This window comes from Mobula hypostoma, chromosome 2, assembly GCF_963921235.1.
Source record: "Mobula hypostoma chromosome 2, sMobHyp1.1, whole genome shotgun sequence".
In the NCBI taxonomy this organism is placed as follows: Eukaryota; Metazoa; Chordata; class Chondrichthyes; order Myliobatiformes; family Myliobatidae; genus Mobula; species Mobula hypostoma.
Genome location: NC_086098.1, coordinates 166,733,090 through 166,760,733, shown reverse-complemented (window position 1 = coordinate 166,760,733; position 27,644 = coordinate 166,733,090). Strand labels below are relative to the sequence as shown.

Sequence of the window (27,644 nt, the reverse complement as noted above, 5' to 3'; positions counted from 1 at the left end):
CATCACTGTCTGGTATGGGGATGGGAGGGGGGAGTGCTACTGCACAGGACCGAAAGAAGCTGCAGGAAGTTGTAAAATTTGTCAACTCCCTCATGGGTACTAGCCCCTGTAGTTTCCAAGACATCTTTAAGGAGCGGTGTCTCAGAAAGTTCAAGGACCCATCACCCAGGACTTCCCCTCTTCTCATGGTTACCGTCAGGAAGTACAGAAGCCTGAAGGTATTCACTCAGTGATTCAGGAACAGCTCCTTCCCCTCAGCCATCCGATTTCTAAATGGACATTGAACCCATGAACACTACCTCAACTTTTTCAATTATTTCTGTTTTGCACTATTTTTAATTTAACTATTCAGTATACATAATATGCTATAATTCGTGCATTTGTTTCTATATTTATCCTGTATTGTATGATAAGTTAATAAAATTAACATATGCCGATGATATTAAACCTGATTCTGATTCCTAATATTAAAGGCCTCCCTCTAACCTTTTCCCCTCGCACCTGCAATGGATGGAAGGCGCATGCTCTTCCCACTGCTGTCTCTTGAACTACAACTCCCATAATGCCATATTTCCAGAGCCTGCGTAGTTGCTCTATCGGGCTTCCTCTGGCCTCCTGGCGTGAGAGGTACCTGGGTGCCGGGGAAAGCTGGGGAGTTCGTTTTTCTGTCACCAGCAGTTGAAGCAGATGTCTTGGCTGCGCCGGAAGGTAAGGTGGCTTATAGTCTGTCGGCCGGCAATTGTGCGGCAGTTGGGCCCCAGGGTCCAAACAGGACAGCGTCAATGTCACCGGTGTCGAAGGGTAGGTGATGGCAGATGGGTAGTGAGGGGAGAGAGAGGAGAGGAGGAAGGGGGAAAGGGAGAGGAATGGTAGGGGGAGATAGAGGAGCAGTGGGATGGGGAGAAGGAGAGTGGGGGGAATTCGTTTATTTTCATTCAACCCGCCAAATGAAACACTTCCTACGGACCAAAGTACACAACACAGTACAGATATTTTGCTCACAACACAAATGTTCCCTGTAGTATGTTGACGAATAATAAAATATATTCCAGTTGCATTATGACGATGCTCTTCACTGTATACTTCCATCTACATGTGAGAAATAAAGCTAATATTTTAGTGTTTAATTTGGTGAAGGAGGTGATGGAACGTGGTTTATGTTATTGATTTACAGTGCCATTGCATCTGGGGCTAAATGAGGAGCAATATTAGTGGTGAAATAAAGCATTGACCCTTAGACGTGCCTCTGCCTCCACGAAGTGCCAGGTGACGAGTATTTCTGGAGTTATCTCAACTGCTACTTTGATAAAATGTTCTGCTTCCCTCGGGTGTGTGCCACGGAAGACATGGAGAGCCGGGATGAAAAGCTTCCAAAATTTATTGGTAGTTCCCAGATCCCTGAGACAGGATGGGATAGACTCCGGGAACTATTCCATCGAGAGTAAGTATGAACCCAGTCATTTTTTTTAATGCAGTAAACCTGGAAAAGGGTAGTCATTTTAACAGACATTCATAGAGAGTTGATTGAGGGAAAACCAGAAAATTTGGGGGGGAGGGGAGGGAACATAAGAAATTTTGCGTATGTTGGAAATCCAGAGCAACACACAAAATGCTGGAGGAACTCAGTAGATCAAAATGGAAATGAATAAACAGTCAGTGTTCAGGACCTGATGAAGGGTTTTGGCCCCAGAGGTGAACTGTTTATTCAGTTCCACTGATGGTGCTTGACCTGCTGAGTTCCATTTTGTGTGGGTGGGGGTGGGCTAGAGAGGTCTTTTTGAAATCTTTTTGACAGTCTCAATCTTTCTGGCTATGAAACGCAGTAACAGAAAGTGACCATTTAGTTCCACAATCTATCCTTCCATTCAATGGTTAACATTCACTATAAATGAAATAAAAATTAAAAATATGTAATATATACAGTAGCTCATCCTGCTGAATCTTCCAGCAGTTTATTTTTGCTCCAGGAACTTGAAACACTCGACACGTCAGACAGCATCTGTTGAAAGAGATTTGACCTAACTCTATACAGTATATCTGCCTGTATCTTGTATCCCTAAGTATATTTAGTTAACAAAACTGTCAGTTTTGGACAAAATTAAAAGTAGCAAGTTTTATTCCTCAGCAATATCAGCCTTTACCTTTTTTACATTTGAAAACCTCCCCCAGGCAGTTAATCTGATGAACCATTCTATTTAGCCCCCCAACCTCTTTGTCTATTACTCTGCACTGTAAACACTTTAAACCACTTTTTGTAATGTTCTTTGCACTGTAAATACATGACAGTATTTATAGATTTACGCACATCATATTCCATATCTGTACTTTTTAAATGTAATCATTGAATATTGTTTTTTTGTTGCATGTCGCACCAACACACCACTGCAAATTCCTAATACATGTAAATTTGCACTCTGGCCACTTTATTAGGTACACCTGTACACCTGCTCATTACTGCAATTATCTAATCAGCCAATCGTGTGGCAGCAACTCAATGCATAAAAGCATGCAGACATGGTCAAGCGGTTCAGTTGTTCAGACCAAATATCAGAATAGGAAGAAAAGTGATCTTAGTGACTTTGACTGTGGAATGAATGTTGGTGCCAGAGAGGGTGGTTTGAGTATCTTTTGAGAAGCTGCTGATCTCCTGGGAATTTCACGCACAATCTCTTAGAGTTTACGGAGAATGGTATGAAAAAGAAAAAAACATCCAGTGAGTGGCAGTTCTGTGGCTAAAACACCTTGTTAATGAGAGAGGTCAGAGGAGAATGGCCAGACTGGTTTAAGCTGACAGGAAGGTGACAATAACTCAATAACCATAGTGGTGTGCAGAACAGCATCTGTGAACATACTACACATCGAGCTTTGAAGTGGATGGGCTGCAGCAACAGAAGACCATGAACAATATACTCGGTAGTTACTTTATTAGGTACAGGAGATTACTAACAAAATGGCCACTAAATGTATGTAAATGTACATGACAAATAAAATTGAACCTTGAGCCTAAGTTCATAATTGTATCTTTTTTTGAAATGGAAGTGTGGTTAACTGAGCAACAATTGAACCTTTATTGTCATTTGTGGTGTAGTGGAGAGCGAGGAAGACTATCAAAGCTTGCAGTGAAATCTGGACCAGCTGGAAAATTGAATTTAATGCAGACAATTGTGAGCTGTTGCACTTTGGTGGGACCACCCAGGGTGGGTCCTACACACTGAATGTTAGGACACTGAGGAGTGTGGTAGAACAAAGGGATTTGAGAATACAGGTCCATAATTCATTGAAAGTGATGTCACAGGTAGATAAGTTCATAAAGAAAGCCTTTGGCACATTGGCTTTTATAAATCAGGGTACTGAGCACAGGAGATGGGATGTTATGTTGAAGTTATATAAGACATTGGTGAGGCCAAATTTGGAGTATTGTGTGCAGTTTTGGTCACCTACCTAGAGTAAAGATGTAAGTAAGATTGAAAGATTATAGAGGAAATTTACAAGGATTTTGCTGGGACTGGAGGACCTGAGTTATAAGGAAAGATTGAATAGGTTCAAACTTTATTCTCTAGAACGTAGAAGATTGAGGGGCGATTTGACAGATGTGTACAAAATTATGAGAGGCACAGATAGGGTAAATGTAAGCAGGCTTTTCTTACTGAGTTTAGGTGAGACTACAACTAGAGGTCATGGGTTAAGGATGAAAGGTGAGGAGTTTAAGGGGAAGATGAGGGGTAATGTCTTCTCAGAGTGGTAAGAGTACCAAATGAGCTGTCAGCACAAGTGATAGATGTAATTGCAATCTCAGTGTTCAAGAGACATTTAGAGAGGTACATGGATGGGAGAGGTATGGTGCAGATGGAGGTTGATGGGTTTAGGCAGTTTGAATGGTTCGGCACGGGCTGGATGGGCTGAAGTGTCTGTTTCTGTGCTGTGATTCTATGATTGAATACACGTCCTGTGCACGCAGCGAGATGAAGAATTACCCGGAGGAAGTCATCCATATCTGGAAGAGCGCTGTTGTCGCTGGATTTGTTGGGATGGTGTATGGTGGTATTCCTGCAGCTCGACATGCTAAAATCCGTTACATTGAACAGAGCCAGGCTGAGGTGTACAGAAATCGCTTGGAAGCTGTGGTGAGTGACAGAATTACGCGGTACAGAAACTGGAAACAGGCCCGGAGTCTGTTCTGACCATCAAGCACCTAGTTTTATTTCTTTTTCCACCCACATTCCAAAGACATGCAAGTTAGGGTTAGTAAGTTGTGGGCATGCTATTTTGGCGCCAGAAGCATCCAGCACTTTCAGGCTGCCCCCAACATACCCTTGCTGATTTGATGCAAATGTTGCATTTCACTGTATCTTTCGATGTACATGTGATACATAAAGCTAATCTTTATTTGTGCTAATCTGACAGGAAGCCCTTCTCACCAGCCCAGGTCTAGTTACACAGTAGAAACAATTAATAGTTGCTAACCCACATAACTTTGGGATGCAAGTTCAAAGTAAATTTATTTTCAAAGTATATATTTGTTACAACATGCCATCTTGAGATGGAATTTGCAGGGAAAAAGAAATACAGTAGAATTTACAATAACTTAAACAGACAAAAACTGACACAAACAACCAGTGTGCAAAAGACACAGCAAATAATTGTAAAGCTGAGAACATAAGAAAACCCTGCTTGTAACCTGTGGGGATCACAGCCTTGATTTACCAGTGTTATACAGATGGGTTGCAGGAAGCCTTGGGGGATGTTAGTATGGATGGAGAGGGAATAAAGAGTCATCATTTCAGGCCAAGACCCTTCATCAGGACTTATGGATGTGTCAATTGCTTCCACTGTGTTTCCTTCAACTTTTCAAGTGTTGGGTGCCACACGGATTGCTTTTATTGTGTCAGGTACATAGAATAGTGAGCCATATCAAACTTGTCCCATCTGCTTGTATGTGGTCCATACCCTCCATTCCCTGCCTTTTCATGTGTCTGTCTAAATGCGTCTTAAACGGTGATGTTGTCCATCCTGTCCAATTACGACAGGAAAACTGTGCGGGAGAGTTTTTAAAGTGGTTAACCTGTTGCACTGGGACAGTTCCACTCTCTCGACCTCGGAAGTCCGGGTCTAGTGGTATGAACAAGTGTAACAAACTGGAGTCTTCCCTGGTTGCAGTGGATGACCATGACATCCTCTGTGCCTTGTCATGCCCTTCGGTCTCCACGGAGTGGTGCAGTACCACCACCCTGGCTGTTGGACCTCACTGTAGATCTCATCCACCCAGTCTGTCGCAGCTGCTTCACATGCTAAAACAGTTATGTCCCTGTCTCAATCGAGTATGAGGCTGTCGGCTACCCTCACCTGGTTTAGCTCACCTTTCGAAGAGGTGTACCCAGGTGTGGCTGCTGTCACATGCAAACAGCTACTGGGAGCCATGAGTGAATGCCTGGTGGGGACCAAAGGTGAGTGAGCTGCCTCAGAATGGACACAAGCCTCTAGTATTGTATCTGCCTCTTAGGAATTTCTCTGGTTTTGGGCACCTATATCTCTCTTTAATTTAAAAAAAAAACAGCCTGCCATACAAATGTTTAAACTGGTGCACTCTTACCTTAACCTAAGCTATCCAGCATTTAACATTCCCACTCTGAAAGGGGAAAAAAACCCTCTAAGGCTCTCAGTTTATGTGTTTTTATTAGGCAGTCTCCAAAACTGCAGTGACAGTGCTGCAATATGTTGCAAATTGAAACCAATTAACTGCATTTGTTTTTTCTGTGGTACTATTATGTAGCTTGTGTGAGTGAGCAACAATTTCCCTGCATCAATGCTGCTTTTTTCTCATCTGTTAGAGGTCGGCACAGGATGCTGCTGTCCGAGGTTTCATCCGTTATGGATGGCGGTGGAGCTGGAGGGTGACTGCATTTGTCACGATTTTCAAGTAAGTGAAATGTTTGGTCAGTTACAGCACGCAAACTAATTGTGTTTAAGGTGTGAGCCAAATGCCCAGGACCAACTCCTGGAACCACTTTAATATGTTTGGAAGGAATCCGAATTTGGTCGTCACAAACTGGAAAGTCAAAAGTGATAACTAATATGTGTTTTTCAAGATGTGTTAGTGTTCCCAAGAGCATAATACGGAAAAATTAACTGTCTCTATCAGATTATGTTCCGGCTTAGACCATTTTCCTTTACAGCTGGATTTTAATGTTTCTTTGAACTACAATTTAGAAATGTCATAATACCAGAAGGCATGCATTTGAGGTGAGGAGGGTAATTTCAAATGAGATTGGGAGGGGAGGGGCTTTATTTTTTTTTATACACAGAGTGGTGGGTGTCTGGGATGTGCTGCCTGGTGCAGGTGGTAGAGGCAGAAACATTTGGAACTTTTAAGAGACATTCAGATAGGCACATCAATGTGAGGAAAACGGAAGGATATGGACATTGTGTAGGCAGAAGTTAGTTGCCCATTTGATTACTAAATGGTTCAGCAAAACACTGTGGGCCGAAGGGCCTGTTCCTGTGCTGTACTGTTCAATGAACTATTTTTGCATAATACGTTCTGAAATTTCAGTAAGCTGCTATTTCTCTAAGTCTTTATTTTTAAATTGTTGATGGTAATGGCACATTTAAAAAGATACATAGCACAGATGCTGAAAATGAGAAATGCATGATTTAATCAGACCTGAAATGTTGAGTGTTCATCTCCTTCCAAAGATGCTGCCTGACCCACTGAGTTCTCCAGCATGTTGTGCGATGCTCCAGATTCCAATATCTGTAGTCCTAGTCTCTCCATGGATAGATTGAGCAGGCTTGTTGGCTTCCAAATAAACGTAGGTACTAAGACAACTGCATTAATAGTATGAGTAAAACTGAATGGAGGTAATTGCACTCATCATCACAAGTAAGAGAGGAATTCTGATTGGAATGACAATTTGATTTGGATGAGATTTCTCTCCTGTGCCAATGGTGAAATAATACCAGGAAAATATTCTCTTTAATTTGACTTGTTATTTTAGGTGCAAGATTACACAAACATTAACATCTTTTGGATCCAAAGAGCCGACTTTGGATTCTGTTTTCAGATTTGAAGGAGCTTTCGTGTGACATTTTGTCTATAGCTGAATCATCAGGGGTATCACAGAGTGAGTTAAGATTAGACTTTAAACAAAATGGATAATGTAAAATAAAGGATGCTGTAAAAAAAGAAATGATGCAAACTGAAAACTGCTCAGTGCTCACTATTTGTTAATGCAAATATCTAATCAGCCAACCATGTGGCAGCAACTCGATGCACAAAAGCCTGCAGCCATGGTCAAGAGGTTCAGTGGTTATTCAGACCAAACATCAGAATGGGGAAGAAATGTGATCCAAGTGACAGACCATGGAATGATTGTTGGTGGCAGACAGAGTGGTTTGAGTATCTGAGAAATTGCTGATCTCCTGGGATTTTCATGCACAAGTATCTACAGATAACAGAGAATGGAGCGAAAACAAAAAACAAAACATCCAGTAAGTGGCAGTTCAATGGGCGAAAACACCTAGTTAATGAGGGAGGTCAGAGGAGAAATGCAGACTGGATCAAGCTGACAGGAAAGTGACAATAACTCAAGTAACCACACATTACAATGATGGTGTGCAGAAGAACATCCCTGAAGTGGATGGGCTACATCAGCAGAAGAGCACAAACATACACTCAGTGGCCACTTTATTAGGTACAGAGAGCCCACACTGCCCAATTACGCCCATGTGACTAACCCATAGGTCTTTGGAATGTGGGAGGAAACCGGAGCACCTGGGGGAAACCCACATGGTCACAGAAGAAAAAGTACAAACTCCTTACAGAGAGCAGGGGGAATTGAACCTGGGTTGTCAGTGCTGTAACAGTGTTGTGCTAACCACTACACTACCATGCGGTCCCAATTATATGTATGGGTGCAGGTTTACTTTCCCTTTTCAGGCCATGTAGATGTGATTACCTTGTTTTTACTTGTTTATTCTTACTTCGTTATTTTTCCCCCAAACAGTACAGTTAGCATGGGTCTATCGGTGTATCATGATCAGAATCTCCTGAGGTACTATTCTGCAGCTGGAGGTGAGAGCCTGCTTAAACTTGCACTTTTCGAATCATGAACCTCCCCCTGTGTTTTGTATTTCTTAATTGTAACATTTTATTTATTTTCAAGTGCATTGATAGACTATTTGCTTCAAATGTCTATACCTAGTTTTATACTCTACCTAGTCTTCACCCACCACCCCACCCTCAGATGCTGAGCTAATTTACATTTAAATGAGTTATCCATTGCAACCGATCTGAGGGGAAAAAAGACCTTTCTTCTAGGAATCAGTTTCATTGTCACTAACATGTGCTGTGAAATTTATGGTTTTGTGGCAGCAGTACAGTACAATGAGCAGAAAAATTACTGTAACACAAGAATTTTAAAACTAAACACAGTACAAGAACCTCAGGACTTACAGCACCAGGTTTAGGGACAGTTACAACCCCATAGCTATCAGGCCCTTGATCAAAAGGGATAACTACACTCACTTGCCCGTCCATTGGGATGTTCCCACAACCAATGATCTCATTTTAAGGATTCTTTATCTTGTTATCTCATATTCTCGTAATTTACTGCTATTATTTTGTATTTGCTCAGTTTGTTGTCTTCTGCACTCTGGTTGATCTTTCATTGATCCTGTTATAGTTTGTATTCTATAGATTTGCTGAGTATGCTCACGGGAAAATGAATACATATATGTACTTTGATAATAAAATTTACTTTGAACTTTGAAAAGAGCAAAATAGTGAATTAGTGTTCATGTTCAATTGAGAAATCGGAAGGCAGAGAGGAAGAAGCTGCTCCTGATAGGCGAGGTACAATTCCCTACTGGATTTGTTAATTTGATCTTGTCTTTTTCCCCCTTTGCCTGTGATCTTCCCTAGAATTTGAATCTTTTTCAGATTCTTTATCATGCCTCTCCTAGTTGAATGGTTTTCATCAGTCGGTGGGACCTAATGACCATTCTTCATGAGGTCACTGTGAGAGTGCTGGTTGACTGTTTGACCAGGGAAGAGCCATGGCATAATCCAGACCACAAGTGTTGCTTAATTGTTTCAAAAGTGACCAAGAAATGGAAATCTAGACTGACTTATTTTTAAATCCTCTGAATGGTGGAGCCAACTTTGACATGGGCTTGCCATCACCAACACCACCACCACTGCAGAATGAACTGGATGCTTCAACAGGTGGTTCAGCTGAACGCTGTCACTAGAATGTTGTAAGTGGGCAGTATGGCTTCCTCAAAGCAACTTACGATTCAATATGCTTGTGGGGCCTCTTTTCTGCTAGATCTGTTCTTTTACAACAGGGGTTCCCAACCTGGGGTCCACGGACTCCTTGGTCAATGGTAGATCTCTGTGGCATAAAAATGGTTGGGAATCCCTGCTTTAGAGCAGAGGTAAGGAATTTTTTTTAGTGAGAGTCTGGTGAATTGAGTTAATTGCTATCATTAGGTAACTTTAAAGCAGAAGTCGATAGGTTCTTGATTAGTCAGGAAATCAAAGGTTATGGGAGAAGGCAAGAGAATGGGGTTGAGAGGGGTAATAAGTCAGCCATGAAGGAATGGAAGAGTAGACACGATGGGCCAAATGGCCTGATTCTGCTCCTATGTCCTACAGCATATCTCCATAATCGTTGATTTTCCCCTATGGTTCAGAAATCCATCCCAAACTTGAATGTACAGTATTTTAATGATTCATCATCTACAGTCCCTTGTGCTTGTTAATCCAAGCCTGAAAGCATGTGTCACCAGACTCAAAGACAGCTATCCTGTTGTAATAGGATTATTGAATAGTTCCCTGAAAGTTGTACTCATGTCATCACAATCTACCTCATTATGATCTCTCACCTTATCTACCTGCACTGTACATCCTCTATAACTATTATACTTTATTCTGCATCTTCATCAACTTCATGAAGTTGAGGGAATAACATCACTCAACTTCACTTGTCTCATCGCTGAACTGTGCCCACAACCTATGGACTCACTTTCAAGGACACTTCATCTCATGTTCTTAATATTATTGTTTATTTACTCTTATTATTTTTTTCTTTTTGTATTTGCATAATTTATTGTCTTTTGCACGTTGTTTATCGGTCTTCAGTGCAGTCTTTCATTGATTCTATCATGTTTCTTTATATTTACTGTGTACGCCCTCAAGAAAATGAATCTCAGGGTTGTATTTGTTGACATGAATGAACTTCGATAATTTACTTTGAACTTTTGATCTGTCATCACTTTCTATTTTTATTTATTTATCGATACAGTGCAAAGTAGGCCCTTTCAACCCCTCCAGGGGCACCCCAGCAACCCTGATTTAGCCCTGACCTAATCAGGACAATTTACAATTTACCCAGTATGTCTGTTTACTGTGGCACAAATCTGAAAACCCACCCATTCCACAAGGAGGACATAGAGACTTCTTACAGAGGATGCCAGGATTAAACACCAAACTCTTAAGCCCCGAATTGTAATAGTGTCACACTAATTGCTGTGCTACCATGACGCCCCAATTTTCCTTGTTCTACCTCAATGCACTGTATAATGATTTGATCTGTATGAACAGTATGCAAAATAAATTTTTCACTGTTTCTTGTACATGTGACAATAATAAACCAATATCAATACACTCCCAAGAAGAAATTCCTGTCCATCTATATTAAATGGGTGACCTCTTATTCTGAAACTTTTCCCCACCTCCTAATTCTAGATTTCCTATTATCCTTTCAACTCCCTCAGAATCTCATGTTTCAATAAGGTCATGTACCATTTTTCCCAGTGGTAAGGAGTGTAGCCTCAACCTTCCTTTATAGAACGGTCTTTCATCCCAAGAATCAACATGGTGAACCTTCTCTGAATATCCCTTTGTGTAATGTCATGGCTGGTGTTGAAACCTGACCTCTTGTACAACAAGAGAAGCTTGTAGCAAGCTCCACAAACTGTACAAAACCAGTATTTGTGTACATTGAGTGCAGGGCTCAAAGAATGAAGCTTTTATTTCCTTTGTCATTTACAAGTAGCACCAGTTACTGAGAGCTAATGTGAAGCATGTACTTCTGTTTTTAGCAATCGCAGGAGGACTATTCCGGATGAATCTTGGACTGGGTGGATTTTTAGCTGGTTCAGCCATTGGCGCTGTAATGGGGTGAGTCAGAAAATTTATTTAGTCTTACAGCATGGTAATGGGCCCTTATGACCCAACGACCTCATGCTGCCCAGTTACACTCATGTGACCAATTAACCTACTTACCCCTGTGTCTTTGGAATGTGGGAGGAAACCCATACAGTCGTGGGGAGAACATACAAGCTCCTTACAGGCAGTGGCGGAATTAATGCTGTCACTGGTGCTGTAATAGTGTTACAATAAGCCGGTCTATGAGCCAGTCTTAAGGGATCAGAGGTGGAGAGGATCAGTAACTTTAAATTCCTTGGCGTTAACGTCTCAGAGGATCTCTCTTGTGGCCATCACAAAAAAGGCCCAACAGCTCTACTTAAAGTTTGTTTAGATGTCCCCAAAAACTTTAACAAACTTCTATAAGTGTATAGTAGAGAGAATCCTAACTGGTTGCACCATCCTGCCAAAAGTTCTTGGCCCGAAATGTCAACTGTACTTTTTCCATAGATGCTGCCTGGCCTGCCTGGCCAGCATTTTGTGTGTGTTGCTTGTATTTTCAAAATCTGCAGATTTTCTTTTGTTTGTGGTTGCATCATCAGCTGGTATGGAAGCACCAACCCCCAGGTGTAGAAAAGATTAAATGAAGTGCTGAATACAACCTAGTCCATCACAGGAAAAGCCCTCCCTACTATTGAGAACATTTACATGGAGTGCTGCCACAAAAAAATCAGCATCCATCATCAAAAACCTCCAGCATTCAGGCCATGTTATCTTCTCACTACTAGCATTGGACAGGAATTACAGAAGCCCTGGGTCCCACTATTCTCTCAAAAAAGAACACAGTAAGAACAAAAAGGAGTATATTTGAGTGATGGTCACAGTATTGCTAAACTGTAGTGATTAGGTTGGTTCAAGAACTGAAAGGTTGAAGTGAAGCTGTTTTTAGAAAGAGAAACATAGAAAGCCTACAGCACAATACAAGCCCTTCGGCCCACAAAGTGTGCAAAACATGTCCTTACCTGAGAAATTACCCAGGGTTGCCCATAGCCCTCTATTTTTCTGAGCTCCATGTACCTATCCAGGAGACTCTGAAAAGACCTTATCGTATCCATCTCCACCGTCATTGGCAGCCCAGTCCACACACTCGCCACTCTCTATGGGGGGGAAGAAAGAAACACAACACAACAACAACAAACAAACAAAAAAAACTTATCCCTGACATCTCCTCTGTACCTACTTCCAACCACCTTAAAACTGTGCCCTCTCGTGCTAGCCATTTCAGCCCTGTGGAAAAAGCCTCTGACTATCCACATGATCAATGCCTCTCATCATCTTATACACCTCTATCAGGTCACCTCTCATCCTCTGTTGCTCCAAGGAAAAAAGGCCAAGTTCATTCAACCTATTCTCATAAGGCATGCTCCCCAATCCAGGCAACATTCTTGTAAATCTCCTCTGCAGCCTCTCTATGGTTTCCACATCCTTCCTATGATGAGGCAACCTGAACTGAGCACAGTACTCCAAGTGGGGTCTGACCAGGGTCCTACATTGCTGCAGCATTACCTCTTGGCTCCTAAACTCAATCCCATGATTGGTGAAGGCCAATGCACTGTATGCTTTCTTAACCACAGTCAACCTGCGCAGCAGCTTTGAGTGTCCTATGGACTCGGACCCCAAGATCCCTCCTATCCTCCACACTGCCAAGAGTCTTACCATTAATACTATATTCTGTCATCATATTTGATCTACCAAAATGAACCACCTCACACTTATCTGGGTTGAACTCCATCTGCCACTTCTCAGCCCAGTTTTGCATCCTGTCAATGTCTCACCGTAACCTCTGACTGCCCTCCACACTATCCACAATAACCTCCAACCTTTGTGTCATCAGCAAATTTACTAACCCATCCCTCCACTTCCTCATTCACATCATTTTTTAAAAAGTCACGAGGAGTAGGGGTCCCAGAACAGATCCCTGAGGCACACCACTGGTGACCAACCTCCATGCAGAATATGACCTGTCTACAACCACTCTTTGCCTTCTGTGGGCAAGCCAGTTCTGGATCCACAAAGCAAGGTCCCCTTGGATCCCATGCCTCCTTACTTTCTCAATAAGCCTTGTATGGGACACCTTATCAAATGCCTTGCTGAAATCCATATATACTACATCTACTGCTCTACCTTCATCAATGTGTTTAGTCACATCCTCAAAAAATTCAATCAGACTCGTAAGGCACAACCTGCCTTTCACAAAGCCATGCTGACTATTCCTAATCATTTTATGCCTCTCCAAATGTTCATAATTCCTGCCTGTCAGGATCTTCTCCATTAACTTACCAACCCCTGAAGTGAGAATCACTGGTCAATAATTTCCTGGGCTATCTCTACTCCCTTTCTTGAATAATGGAACTATATCCGCAACCCACCAATCCTCAGCAATCTCCTCCCTCGCCTCCCACAGTAGCCTGGGGTATATCTCATCTGGTCCCGGTGACTTATCCAACTTGATACTTTCCAAAAACTCCAGCACATCCTTTTTCTTAATATTTACATACTCAAGCTTTTCAGTCCGCTGTAAGTCATCCCTACAATCGCCAAGATCCTTTTCCGTAATGAATACTGAAGCAAAGTACTCATTAAGTACATCTCTTATCTCCTCCGGTTCCATGCACGCTTTTCTGCTGTCACACTTGATTGGTCCTATTCTTTCACGTCTTATCCTCTTGCTCTTCACATACTTGTAGAATGCCTTGGGGTTTTCCTTAATCCTGTCTGCCAAGGCCTTCTCATGGCCCCTTCTGGCTCTCCTAATTTTTTTCTTGAGCTCCTTCCTGCTAGCCTTATAAACTTCTAGCTTTCTATCATTACCTAGCTTTTTGAACCTTTTGTAAGCTCTTCTTTTCTTCTTGACTAGATTTACAACAGCCTTTGTACACCACGGTTCCTGTACCCTACCATCCTTTCCCTGTCCCATTGGAACGTACCTATGCAGAACTCCACACAAATATCCCCTGAACATTTGGTGGTGTGGGACTTCAGACTTCTGTACTTCCTGCTTGATTGGAGCACAGGATGATGGTATGGCCCAGATGATGGCAATCTTTGGATGTTGCCTTCTAGAGGCAGCGCCTCTAGTCGAATCTACCTATGGTGAGGAGGCAGTATTTTAAAGTTAGTTTGTACTTCATGTAAAGCAGGGGTTCCCAACCTCAGGCCCACAGACCCCTTGCTTAATGGTATTGGTCCATGGCATAAAAAAAGTTGGGAACCCCTGTTGTAAAGGAAGTTCTATTACTGAGAGTTAACATGTTGAAATAGTGAAATCCATTGGATAGGCTGCTGGCTGGAGAAGGTGGTGCCAGGAGAGGGTTTTTTTTATTGGTCTAAAGACAAAACTGAAATATATAAAGTTGCCCTCAGATTTCTAGTGCTTAATGAGCAAGTGAGTAATATTGTCCAGGCTTGAAGTGGTAGCAATACACTTTCATGTAAAACATTTGTCGTATTCGCCTTGGCTACAAATTTTGTTCCCTCCTTTTCGTTGTGTGCTGCCTGTCACTGTGATGGTATTTCCCTAAGTGAAGGTGGTTGAAGACTGGTGAAGGTAGTGAGGTTTAATTGTTTTTGAAATACTTGCAATTGGTGTTTGTTTTTTTTTTCTGCAAGTACTTTAAGATAGAGTCACTCAATGCCTGAGAAAAGTCAGTGAGCTTTCCAGTCCAGTTTCATGTAGATTGTGTACTGACAGCTATATATACCATTTTCTTCCAGGATACCAGCTGGGGCTTTGATCCTGGGAATTCAAAAAGTTAATGGAGAGAGCCTGCGGGAAAGGAAACATAGACAACGTCAAGAAAATTATAAACTTAAGTTGGAAGAATGGTAAGAAGTTATAATTTTGTGACCTCTGAAACTAGAATAAGACATGGGAAAATCTTTGAAACAGGTTTTGAAATGTATTTTAAAATGTGGCATGTTAGCGTAATGCTTTACAGTGCCGGCTGTAAAATCAATATTTAATTCCCGCCACGGTCTTCTCCCAGTGACCCCATGAATTTCTTCTGGGCGCTCCAGTTTCCTCCCATAGTTCAAAGATGTATGGGTCAGAATAATTAAGTTGTGGGCATGCTCTGTCAGTGCTGGAAGCCTGGTGACACCCGTGAGCTGCCCAGCGCGATCTTCACTGATTTGATTCACTGCAAAATGACACATTTCATTGTTTTGATATACGTGTGACAAATAAAGCTGATAAAGCTAAAGATAACCTGCATGATACATCCAAGCAATAGATCTGAAACTAGAATATTTAGTATTGTTAATTTTTTTGGTTCACCATTTCTCACAGATACGTAGATTTATAGAGAGATACAGCACAGAAGCAAGTCCACACTGCCCATCGAGCACCCATTCGTATACAAACCTTATGCTAGTTAGTCTTCTCCACACTTATTTATGTCCTCCAGATACTAAACTCTCCTACACAATAAGGCCAACTTACAGTGGGCAATTAATCTACCAATCCACAGATTTTTTTGAGAAGTTGGAGTTTCCTGATTGGTTGCATCAGGGCCTGATATGGAAAAAGAAAGGTCTACAAAGTGGTGGATACAGCCTAGTCTGTTACAGACAAAGCACTCGCCACCATTCAGCCCACAAGAAGGCATCATCAAAGACCCCTACCGTCCAGGCTATGCCCTCTTCTCATACTGCCATCTTGAAGAAGGTACAGGAGTCTCAGGACCCACGCCACCCCAGGTTCAGGAACAGTTATTATTCCTCTACCATCAGGTTTCTGAACCAGCATGGATCACCTCACTCACCTCAACACTGAACTGATTCAACAACCTACAGACTCTCATTCACAAACTCTACAACTCATGCTCCCAGTATTATTTCTTGCTTATTTTTATTTGCGCTATTTGTCTTTGTCTTTTGCACATTGGTTGTCAGTCTTTGTTTACAGTTTTTCCTAAATTCTATTGTATATCTTTATTTTCCTGTAAATGCCTGCAAGAATCTCAAGGTTGTATTTGATGACATACACATACTTTGACTATAAATTTACTTTGACTTTGATCGGAACACTGGAGGGAAGACACATTTCTTATGGAAAACATACAAACTCCAGGCTGACTGCACCCAAGGACAGGATTGAACTAGGTCAATGGAATAGTGAGTCAGCAGCTCTACTCTCTGTGCTGGTTTGAATTATAATTTGTTCTGATTCGTACAAATCACACTGATTATTACCAACTCATCGTATAAGGAATTGTTTTTGTTACATAAACAATTTGCATCTTCTCCGCAGGAGAGCCAGACTTAATGTGACGGAAGATTTAGTACATGAAATTGCTGGAAAAGATTCAGTGGAAAATGATTTGGAGAAATTGGAGGAGTTATTGAAGCAGCCCAGAAATCCCAGTTCATCTGTTCAAGAGAAAAGCTGACTCATTTAAAGAATTAAGAAGAGTGTTTGTAACAGATACCAAAATTCAAATGACTTTTTAAAAAAAAAGATATTGAATATATCCAAGGCACTCACAATAGTGATATTCTTGGCTTGTTGGAGGACAATGGAGTCCCAGGACTAGATTTAAAGGGATTGATATGTGAAATGACTGTACAAGCTACAAATCTCATGACTGTGAATATACTGGACCCGGTGAAGATCCATGTTACCTTCTGTTAGTATTCTGCCATGTTTCATACAAGAAATCTGCACCTGGTTTAGTATTCATCAGAAGATTAGCTAAAGGTGACTATCTTCCTTTCCATAAGAAAGCAGTGGCCATTTCGCAAGCTTGTCCCTCAAATGTATGATCAAGATGGATCAGCACACTGTAACTCCTGAATACTACCTCACAATTCAGGTTGTACAGTGCCTATAAAAAGTATTCACCCCCTTGGAAAGGTTCATTCATGCTTTATTGTTTTACAACATTGAATCACAGAGGATTTAATTTGCCATAAACAAGAGAAAATCTGCATGGTCTGCTGAGTTCCTCCAGCATTTTGTGTCGATTTAATTTGGCTTTTTTTTTTACACACTGATGAGAAAAAGACTCGTGTCAAAGTGAAAACAGATCTCTACAAAGTGATATAAATTATTTACAAATATAAAACGATTGATTGCATAAGTATTCACCCCCTTCAAGTCAGTATTTAGAAGCACCTTTGGTAGCAATTACAGCCTTGAGTCTGTGTAGATAGATCTCCATCAGCTTTGCACAGCTGGACATTGCAATTTTTCCCCATTCTTTACAAAACTGCTCAAGTTCTGTCAGATTGCATGGGGATCATGAGTGAACAGATCTTTTCAACTCCAGCCACAAAGTTTTTTTTTAAAGGTTTTCCTCCAGGACTTCCCTGTATTTTGCTGCATTCATTTTACCCTCTACCTTCACAAGCCCTCCAGGGTCTGCTGCAAGTGAAGCATTCCCAGAGAATGATGCAGCCACCACCATGCTTCACGTTAGGGATGGTGTGTTTTTGATGATATGTGGTGTTAAGGCTTATGCTAAACATAGCATTTAGTTTGATGGCCAAAAAGCTCAATTTTGGTTCATCAGACCATAGAACCTTCTTCCAGCTGACTTCAGAGTCGCCCACATGCTTTCTGGCAACTCTATCCAAGATTTCATGTGAGTTATTTTTCATCAGTGGCTGTCCCTTTTCCATTCTCCCATTTCAACCACTGGGGCTTGTAACTCCTCCAGGATTGTCATATGTCTCTTGGTGGCCTCTCTCACTAGTTTCCTTATTGCATGGTCACTCAGTTTTTGAGGACGACCTGCCCTCAGCAGTTTTACAGCTGTGCCATATTCTTTTCATTCATTGATGATTGACTTAACCGTACTCCGTGATATTCAGATACTTGGAAAGTTTTTTTAAAACGCAGACACAAGGAAATCTGCAAATGCTGGAAATTCAAGTAATACACACAAAAAATACTGGTGAAAGCAGCGGGCCAGGCAGCATCTATAGGAAGAGGTACAGTCGACGTTTTGGGCTGGGACCCTCCGTCAAGACTAACTGAAAGAAGAGATAGTAAGAGATTTGAAAGGGGGAAGGGGAGATCCAAAATGGTAGGAGAAGACAGGAGGGGAGGGGTGGAGCCAAGAGCTGGAGAAGGGAGAGGATCATGGGATGGGAAGCCTGGGGAGAAAGAGAAGCAGGGAGGGGAGCCTGGAGGGTGGAGAGCAGGCAAGGAGTTATAGTGAGAGGGACAGGGGGGAGAAATAAGAGAGAGAAAAAAAGGGAGAAAAATTAAAAAAATATATAAAATGAATAAGGGATGGGGTGAGAAGGGGAGGAGGGGCATTAACGGAAGTTAGAGAAGTCAATATTCATGCCATCAGGTTGGAGGCTACCCAGACAGAATATAAGGTGGTGTTCCTCCAACCTGAATGTGGCTTCATCTTGACTATAGAGGAGGCCGTGGATAGGCATATCAGAATAGGAATGGGATGTGGAATTAAAATGTGTGGCCACTGGGCGATCTTGCCACACTCAGGTTGGAGGAACACCACCTTATATTCCGTCTGGGTAGCCTCCAACCTGATGGCATGAATATTGACTTCTCTAACTTCTGTTAATGCCCCTCCTCCCCTTCACACCTGATCCCTTATTTATTTATTTTATATTTTTTTAAATTTCCCCCCCTTTTTTTTCCTCTCTTTTTCTCCCTCCGCCCCTCTCACTATAACTCCTTGCCTGCTCTCCACCCTACGGGCTCCCCTCCCCCTTCTCTTTCTCCCCAGGCTTCCCATCCCATGATCCTCTCCCTTCTCCAGCTCTTAGATCCACCCCTCCCCTCCTGTCTTCTCCTATTAAATTTGGATCTCACCCTCCCCCTCCCACTTTCAAATCTCTTACTAACTCTTCCTTCAGTTAGTCCTGATGAAGGGTCTCGGCCCGAAACATCGACTGTACCTCTTCCGAGAGATGCTGCCTGGCCTGCTGCGTTCACCAGCATTTTTCTGTGTGTGTTGCTTGGAGAATTTTGTGTGTCCATCTCCTGAATTCTGCTTTTCAATATCTTTTTCACGGAGTTGCTTTGAGTGTTCTTTTGTCTTTATGGTGTAGTTTTTACCAGGATACTAACTCACCAGCAATTGGACCTTCCAGATACAGCTGTATTTTTACTACAATCAATGGAAACACTTTGACTGCACACAGTGATCTCCATTTAACTAATTATATGACTTCTAAAATCAATTGGCTGCACCAGTGATGATTTGGTGTGTCATATTAAAGGGGGTGAATACTTATGCAATCAATTATTTTGTGTTTTATATTCGTAATTAAGTTAGATCACTATGTAGAGATTTGTTCTCACTTTGAGATGAAAGAGCCTTTTGCTGTTGATCAGTATCAAAATAAGCCAAATTAAATCCACTATGATTCAATGTTGTAAAGCGATAAAACATGAAAACTTCCAAGGGGGATGAATACTTTTTATACTTTTTGTTAAATTTTCTGAATTATTTTAAGTCACTGGTTAAAATTCTAACATGCATTCTTGCCTTTGATAATCTTTATGATTTAAAGTAGTGACAAAGGAAGTTTCAAAATCATATTAATCCTGTGATCTTGAGAAACGTACTGTGGAAATGAAGACTATTTGTATGTACGCCAAGCAGTAGGAACCTGTCTTTTCATAAATTGTGTTGTCACCTCACTTTAATCTTATGAAATGCCAGCATTGCAAATAATGTCACTAAACTGAAATGTTTTCTTCAACCAATCAGGTTTATTATCACTGATGTAAAGGGCGTATAATTAGTGGCCTCTGCATTAGGTACACTTGCTCATTAATGCAAATATCTAATCAGCCAATCATGTGGCAGCACCACAATGTATAAAAGTATGCAGATGTGGTCAAGAGGTTCATTTGTTGTTCAGGCTGCACATCAGAATGGGGAAGAAATGTGATCTAAAATGACCTTGATCATGGAATAATTGTTGGTGCGAGATGGAGTGGTTTGAGTATGTCAGAAACTGCTAATCTGGAAGTTTCATGAACAAGTCTCTTAAGTTTACAGAGAATGGTGCGAAAAACAAAAAAAAAATCCAGTGAGTGGCAGTTTTGTGAGTGAAAGTGCCTTGTTAATGAGAGAAGTCATAAGAAAATGGTCAGACTGGTTCAAGCCAATAGGAAGTTGGCAGTAACTCAAATAACCACACATTGCAACATTGGTATACAGGAGAGCATCTCTGAATGCAAACACATTGAACAGAAGTGGGTAGGTTACAGCAGCAGAAGACCACACTAGGTTCCACTCCTGTACCTAATAAAGTGGTCACTTAGTGTATGTTGTGAAACTTATTTTGTAGCAGCAGTACAATGCAATACACAAAATAGACTATAAGAAATGTATGTGGCACATGGTCCACACCACTCCCTCCTCTTTCTTTATCTGGACCATCACTCACACCTCCCTTCCCTTTCTCAATCTCTCTGTCTCCATCTCTGGAGACAAACTGTTGGTCAACATCTTTTATAAACCTAGTAGTTTCTACCATGTCTCCTGTAAAAATGCTATTCCCTTTTCTCAATTCCTTCATCTCCCACTGCATCTGTTGCCAGGATGTGGCTTTTCTTTCAAGCACATCAGAGATGTCCTCCTTCAAAGAATGGTATTTCCCTTCTTTCACCATTGATGCTTCCCTCAACAGAATCTCCTCCATTTCACAAACATCCGTGCTCAGCCCATCTTCCCGCCTCCTTAATACTGATAGAGTTCCTCTTGTCCTTACCTACCAGCCCAAGAGCCTCTGCATACACTGCCATTTCCAAAAGGATCCTACCACCAAACATACCTTTACCAACCTCTCCCCCCAACTTTTTTGCAGGGATTGCTCCCTCCATGATTTCTTTGTCCATTCATCCTTCCCAGCACTTATGCCTGCGAGCACCTGTCCATTCACCTCCATTCAGGGCCCCAAACAGTCCTTCCAGGTGAGGCAACACTTCACCTGCGTATCTGCTGGGCTCGGCTATTGTGTCCAGTGCTGCCAGTAAGGCCTCTTGTGCTTTGGTGAGACCCATCATAAGTTGGGGGACCACTTCGTCAAGCACCTCCATTCCATCTGCCAAAATTGGAACTTCCCAATGGCCAAACATTTTAATTCCCATTCCCATTCCCCTACTGACGTGTCCTTTTGTGCCATGATGAGGCCACCCTGAGGGTGGAGGAGCCACACCTCGTATTCCCTCTGCGTAGCCTCCAATCTAATGGCATGAATATTGATTTCTCCTTACAGTTAAAAAAAAATTCCTTCCCCACTCTGGCCTCTATCTCTTCTCACCTGTCTATCACCTCCCACTAGATCCTCTCCTTCCCTTTCTCCTATGGTCCACTCTCCTATCAGATTCCTTCCTTTTCAGTCCTTGACTCCCTGGATTCACCTATCATCTTCTTGCTATCGTTGCCCTCCTCCCACCTTTTTATTCTGGCATCTCCCCCCTTTTCCAATCCTGAAGAAGGGTCTTTGGTCCAAAAAGTTTATTCATTTCTATAGATGCTGAGTTCCTCCAGCAATTTGTGTGTGTTGCTTTGGATTTCCAGCATCTGCAGAATTTCTTGTGGCATATGTATGTGTATATATATTTTTATAATTTATATATTTATAATTTATCTTGTTTAATTTCTTATATAAAATAAAATATATAATAAATAAGTATTACAAAATTAGTGAGGTATATTCATGGGCTTATGGACGATTCAGAAATCTGATGATGAAGCTCTTCCTAAAATACTGAATGTGTTGTCGGGCTCAGATACCTCCTCCATTTGCCTTTTAGAGGCATCGCCTTTTGAAGATGCCCTTGCTGGTGAGGAGACGAGTGCCTCAAGGTAGGTCTGTGAATGCTAAATTCAAAATTCTAATAATTTATTTACAAATTATTTGTAACCATACACTATCTTGAAATTCATTTTTAGTGGGTATTTTCAGTAAAAATAAAGAAATACAATAGAATTTATATAAAATTATAGATGAACAAAGACTGACAAACAATGAATGTGCAAAAGACAAACCACAAATAGAAAAAAATAAGAATGATCTCACTGGAGTTCTGAAATTGTTCCATACTGCAGCTAATGGGTAAGTATAGTAACACAGATCAGAGAATGCCTTGAGCTAATAAAACACCTTTACTCTTGGAATTTGGAACACATACTGAATTTCTGTAACTGTACTGGCTGAAAATTGGAAGTGCTGGGGGAATTATGTATGAATCATTGGAAATGGATGCTGAGTGTCCATTTAATGGCCTAACCTTCACATCATAGATATGCCTGATCCTGAAGTTTTCAAAATACCCATTTTATCCCTCATTTTTAAATAAAAGATTTTGCAGAATAACTGGTTATAACTTAAGTTGGTTTTCACTATGAAGCAATTATCAAATCAAATCCAATACAGATGATCATTTCTTTGGTAGTAAATTATAATCTCAGCCTAATGTAATAAGACCACAAAACATACAGTAGGAGAACCGTTTGATCATTTTTCCCTCAATCCCATTCTCCTTCCTTCTCTTCGTAACCTTTGATGCCCTTGCTAATCAAGAACTATCAATCTCCGCTTTAAATATACCCGAAGACTTGATCTCCATAGCAGTTTGTGGCAAGGAAGATTCACCACCCTTCGGCTAAATTATTTCCTCATCTCATTTCTAAAGGCGCTGTGCCCTCTGGTCCCAGACTTTCCTAATCCTGTCCACAGATATTCCCCCACCCCACACCCCTATTCGTGTAAATTTCAGCATGTATAGGCCCAGAGCTATCGAATGCACCTCATATGTTAGCCGTTTCATTCCCAGGATAATTCTCGAGAACCTCCTCTGGACCCTCTCCAATGCCAACACATCCTTTCTTAAATTGGCCCAATATTGCTCATAAAACTCCATATGTGGTCAGACCAAATCCTTAAAAAGCCTCAGCATTACTTTTATATTCTAAATGAATGCTAACCTTGTATTTGCCGTCCTTACTACCGACTGCCAAATCCTTTTGCAACTCCGATTTCTGAATTCACTCACCGTTTAGACAATAGTCTACGCCTTTATTCCTTCTACCAAAGTACTTCATTCCTTCTACCAAAGTACACGAATATTTTAATGTTTAATTATGTAGAAAATGCAACAAAGGCAGTATGAATTTATAAAACTCCTACATATTATACAATTAAAACAACCAGGCAATGTGATCAATATGACGGTGTACGTTATAAATAATTATTGGCCCCATGGTGTAGGAAATAATTCTACTCAGAGGCACATTTATAAACAATGCGGTAATGTGATATTGAAATCCCAGCTTATACTTTTCTTCTCCAGTCTGTAGAGTGGACCATGAATATCAGCTTTTAAGGTTAGATCTCCAGGGTAGTGTTAATGAGTGTACCTTTGAGAAATCTGCATGAATTTTTGATATATAGTTCAGTAGTTGAGAATCACTGTTAATAGCTCTGCAGCTGTAATTAGCTTTTGCAAACAACAGCGGTAAATTGCTATGGACACCGCCCCTGTGGTTGAAGATTGATCTGCAGGACAATGGCGGATGTAACAACTCGATGAGCACGTCGCTCATGTTTTAATATTTCTGGGAGTTTTAAAAGTGCTGGAAATGGGGGAGAAGGTAGAATCGTTTGACTAACAAGTGTAGAAGCCCAATGATGAGCGAGGAAGTGTAAATCCTATCAGGATTCACGTCTCGAGCAGTGAATGGCTGCGCGAATTTGACAAACTTTACAGAGAGTGCAAACAAAGTTTTAAATTTACGAACGCTACATTTGAATCCCTGACGCTAGGTAAAACCCACCATTTATTGGTAGGCTGAGATAGCCAGGCAGTCATCATCAGTTGCATCAACAGGCTGTGTACACGACCAGGCCTGGGCGCCGTCGCGATGGTAACCACAGGCCAGACCGTGTAATGGATCGCAGAGCCGTGGATGTGCGCAGGCGTGTTGTGCGATGGCGACAAGATGGCACCTGCTGGCGGCCCTTGTGTGGGGCTCGAATGTAATTGCGGCTGCAGGCGGCGGCAGGACAGGTAGAGTGGTTCCGGTCGGGTTTGGCAGGCAGCGCCCGGCAGTGGCTTCAGCAACTGAAAGCAGAGAATTCCACGGATGGGGAAGAGAGAGGTTACAGACAGGGTGGTGAGGGCTGGGTAGGATGAGAGTTAAGATGCTGTGTTGGTGTCGAGGGATTGAATGGGGATATTGGGAAAGAAGATGCAAAAGTTACACCGATAGCGCCAAGATCTGGGTTAAATCGACCTCACTGGCACCTTGAGGCAGCGGTCATTGACTATATTCATAGACTGAGATAACATGGAAACAGATAAATTGCAAGTAAATCTGGTGAGCTGCCGCAATGTATTTATTCAAAATTCTAAGTAAATTTATTATCAAAGTACATATATCCCATCATATACAACCCTGAAATTCGTTGTTTTTTGTGGACATGCTCAGTAAGTCCAAGATGCACAATAAAATAATGCCGCACGCAACAGGAAGAACAAACAACTAATGTGCAAAAGGCAACACACTGTGAGAATACAAAAGAGAAGAAAAAACCATAAGTATCGAGAACATGAGATGACGATTCCTTGAAAGTGAGTCCATAGGTTGCAGGAACAGTTCAGTGATGGGGTGAGTGAAGTTATCCCCTCTGGTTTGAGAGCCTGATGGTTGAGGGGTAATAACTGTTTCTGAACCTGGTGGTGTGGGTCCTGAGGTTCCTGTACCACCTGCTTGATGGCAGCAGCAGAAAGAGAGCATGTCCAGAGTGGTGGGGGTCCTTGATGATGAAAGTTGCTTTCCTGTGACAGCACTCTTGTGTAGATGTGCTCAATGGTGAGGAGGGTCATATCCAGTACTTTGTGTGGTCTTTTCTGCTCCTGGGCATTGGTAAAATATATTCCTTTCAATATACATCTATAGAAGTTTGTCAAAGTTTTAGATATCATGCCAAATCTTTGCAAACTTTTTTAATTTTATTTTTATTTGGATAAGGTATTTGCAAGTATTATGCACACTTTTTTACATATAAAACCTTTTCCATTTTTTAATATATGTATAAATATGTATACATTCACAAGTACACACTGAGATGATATTAAAGGGAAAATAATGAAAAAAATATAATAAAAAGGGAGCATAACAAAGTGGGAATAAAAAAGAATGTATAATTAGGCACTTAAATAGATATTTATGTGCAATTGTAATTCCACACTATTTAAATAATAATAGTTATTAAAAATAGTAATAACAGTGGTTGAATATTAATTTCCATGTATCTCTTCTGGTCCATTTCTTTCTAGTCCAAAATATTGTTTGTAACCCTATGTAACTTCCATCGCAGGTGTTTGTATCTTAACACGTTCATGTTTGCTCCTACCCACAAACGTACTTATCCAGTCCCTGTGTACTTATTTACTTCATTTTATCCTTTTTTCCCCCAAATCTTTTTCTTTACTTGTGTTAATTCCACGTTTTCCAGAATTAGAACAGTGAACATTCGAACCAAGGGAGCTTATATTAACACTATTACTATGTTGATGAGGAAAGCAGTATGAACTATTAGGAGATTCATCTGCTTGTATTGGGGTTATAAATTTAATCCATTTATTCCAAACTTGCAGCAGCTTTATATCTTTCTTCTGTTCCAAAAACAATACATGCCCCAAATAGAGAGTCTCCAAGTTCAGAGGTATCTGAGTCTTAAATACCTTGACTAATGTTCTGTGAATACCTTTCCAATATAAACTTAATTTAGGGCAATCCCAAAAGTTATGGAAATGATTTGCCTCCTTGCAGCCATACCTTCTCCAACACGCCACATTTGTGTTTTTATATTTTTCCTGGTATGGGGTCTTGAAGTATCTTATATTTTTCCAGCAATGTTCTCTCCAAACTAAAAAGTTAGTTGAAGACCACTGGAAGTTGCATATTTTTCCCCAAGCCTTCTTTGAAAGTACCAACCCCGCTTTGTTCTCCCACTTCTCTTTAATGTACAATGTGTTTTCATTTTTGGCATGAGCGAGGGCATTATATAATCGAGAAATAGATTTACTTGGTATTGAGCTGTAAGCCGATTTCAGAATCTTGAAAAATTCTAATTCTGCTGTTGATAAGTATGTCTACAACTCTGGTTAACATAATGCTGTACTTGAAGGTACCTAAAAAAAAGTCATTGTGTTCTCGGCCATGTTTGTCCTGCAGGGATTGAAAACTTCGTAATGCATTTTTATGTGTGAATGAGAGGTAGGTTGTAAGACCTTTCTTTATCCATAGTTCAAATCTTTTATCATCTCTGCTGGGAAGGAATTTGGTATCATAAGCACACCATCTGAAAAGTGTTAACATGTTGTAGATTCCACATGAATTAGCCACCTTCTGCCATACTTTTAGTGTGAGATTTATCCAGCTGTTTTTAAACTTTTCCAATTGGGCCATCAATCCTTTGTCTGCAATTGAGGCCGGTAGAGGAAAACTGTCAATCAATCCAAATTCTATTTCCTTCCATCTAGCCTTGTATTCCCTATTGCACCAATATAACAGAGGGGTTATCTGTGAAGCATAAAAATAGTTTCTCAAGCAAGGAAGTGCCATACCTCCTCCTTCCTTTCCTAACTGTAAGGTGTTAAATCAGATTCTAGGTTTCTTCAAATCTTTGCAAACTTCTAAAGGAAGTAGAGGTTCTGCCGTGCTTTCTTTGTAATTGCACTTCGATGCTGGGCCCAAGATAAATCCTCTGACATCAAGGAATTTAAAGTTGCTGATCCTCTCCACCTCTGATCCCCTGGTGAGAACTGGCTCATGGACCTCCAGTTTTCTCCTCCTGAAGTCAATAATCAGCTCCCTGATCTTGCTGACATTGAATGAGAGGTTATTATTGTTGTTGTGGCACCACTCAGCCAGATTTTTAATCTCCCTCCTATATGCTGATTCATCACCACCATTCAACCAATGATTTGAATGTGGCATTGGAGCTGTGCTTAGCCTCACAGTCATAAGTATAAAGTGAGTAGAGCAGGGTGCTAAGCACAGTCTTGTGGTGCATCTGTGCTGATGGAGATTGTGAAGGAGATGTTGTTGCCAATCCGAATTGACGGGGGTCTGTGAATGAGGAAATTGAGGATCCATTTGCACAAGGAGGTATTGAGACTAAATTCTTGAAGCTTATTGATTAGTTTTGAGGGGATAATAGTATTGAAAGCCAAGCTGTAGTTCATAAAGAGCATCCTGCTGTATGCATCTTTGCTGTTCCAGGGTTGAATGAAAAGCCAATGAAAAAGACAACAAAGTTCATGACATATGCCATGATATTAAACTTGATTCTGATTCTGAAATGGTATCTGCTGTGGACATTTTGTGCTGGAAGGCAAATTGGAGTGGATCCAAGTCACTTCTCATGCAGGACTTGATATGTTTCATTGCCACCTTTCAAAGGGTTAGGGTTAGGGTCAGTTCATTAC

General features: G+C 41.1%; 2 protein-coding genes across 4 annotated transcripts in view; both read left to right on the top strand.

The window, feature by feature from the left end:
- The first annotated feature begins 571 nt into the window (after positions 1-571).
- timmdc1 (translocase of inner mitochondrial membrane domain containing 1) lies at positions 572-18,132 on the top strand. 2 transcript variants are annotated; one of them, XM_063073774.1, is made up of 8 exons: positions 587-708; positions 1,175-1,441; positions 3,959-4,124; positions 5,829-5,917; positions 8,004-8,071; positions 11,104-11,182; positions 14,924-15,034; positions 16,461-18,132. In XM_063073774.1, the coding sequence occupies exons 2-8, from the start codon at positions 1,311-1,313 to the stop codon at positions 16,597-16,599; spliced, it is 783 nt and encodes a 260-aa protein (XP_062929844.1). In that variant the 5' UTR covers positions 587-708; positions 1,175-1,310; the 3' UTR covers positions 16,600-18,132. The 2 variants fall into 2 exon arrangements, with proteins under 2 accessions (XP_062929854.1, XP_062929844.1); XM_063073784.1 differs by lacking the exon at positions 1,175-1,441 and having other exon boundaries at positions 572-708.
- A 5,376-nt stretch (positions 18,133-23,508) lies between these two features.
- The window catches only part of poglut1 (protein O-glucosyltransferase 1), a 33,532-nt gene continuing 29,396 nt past the window's right edge, over positions 23,509-27,644 (top strand). Inside the window, exon 1 of one of the 2 annotated variants that reach the window (XM_063041024.1) lies at positions 23,509-23,532. Coding sequence is in view for 1 of the 2 variants with exons in the window: in XM_063041023.1 (XP_062897093.1) it covers positions 24,137-24,215 (79 nt within the window). In the remaining variant the exon portion in view is untranslated. Of the gene's footprint in view, positions 23,533-23,898; positions 24,216-27,644 lie in introns of those variants that run through there. The other variant, XM_063041023.1, reaches the window with a different exon arrangement.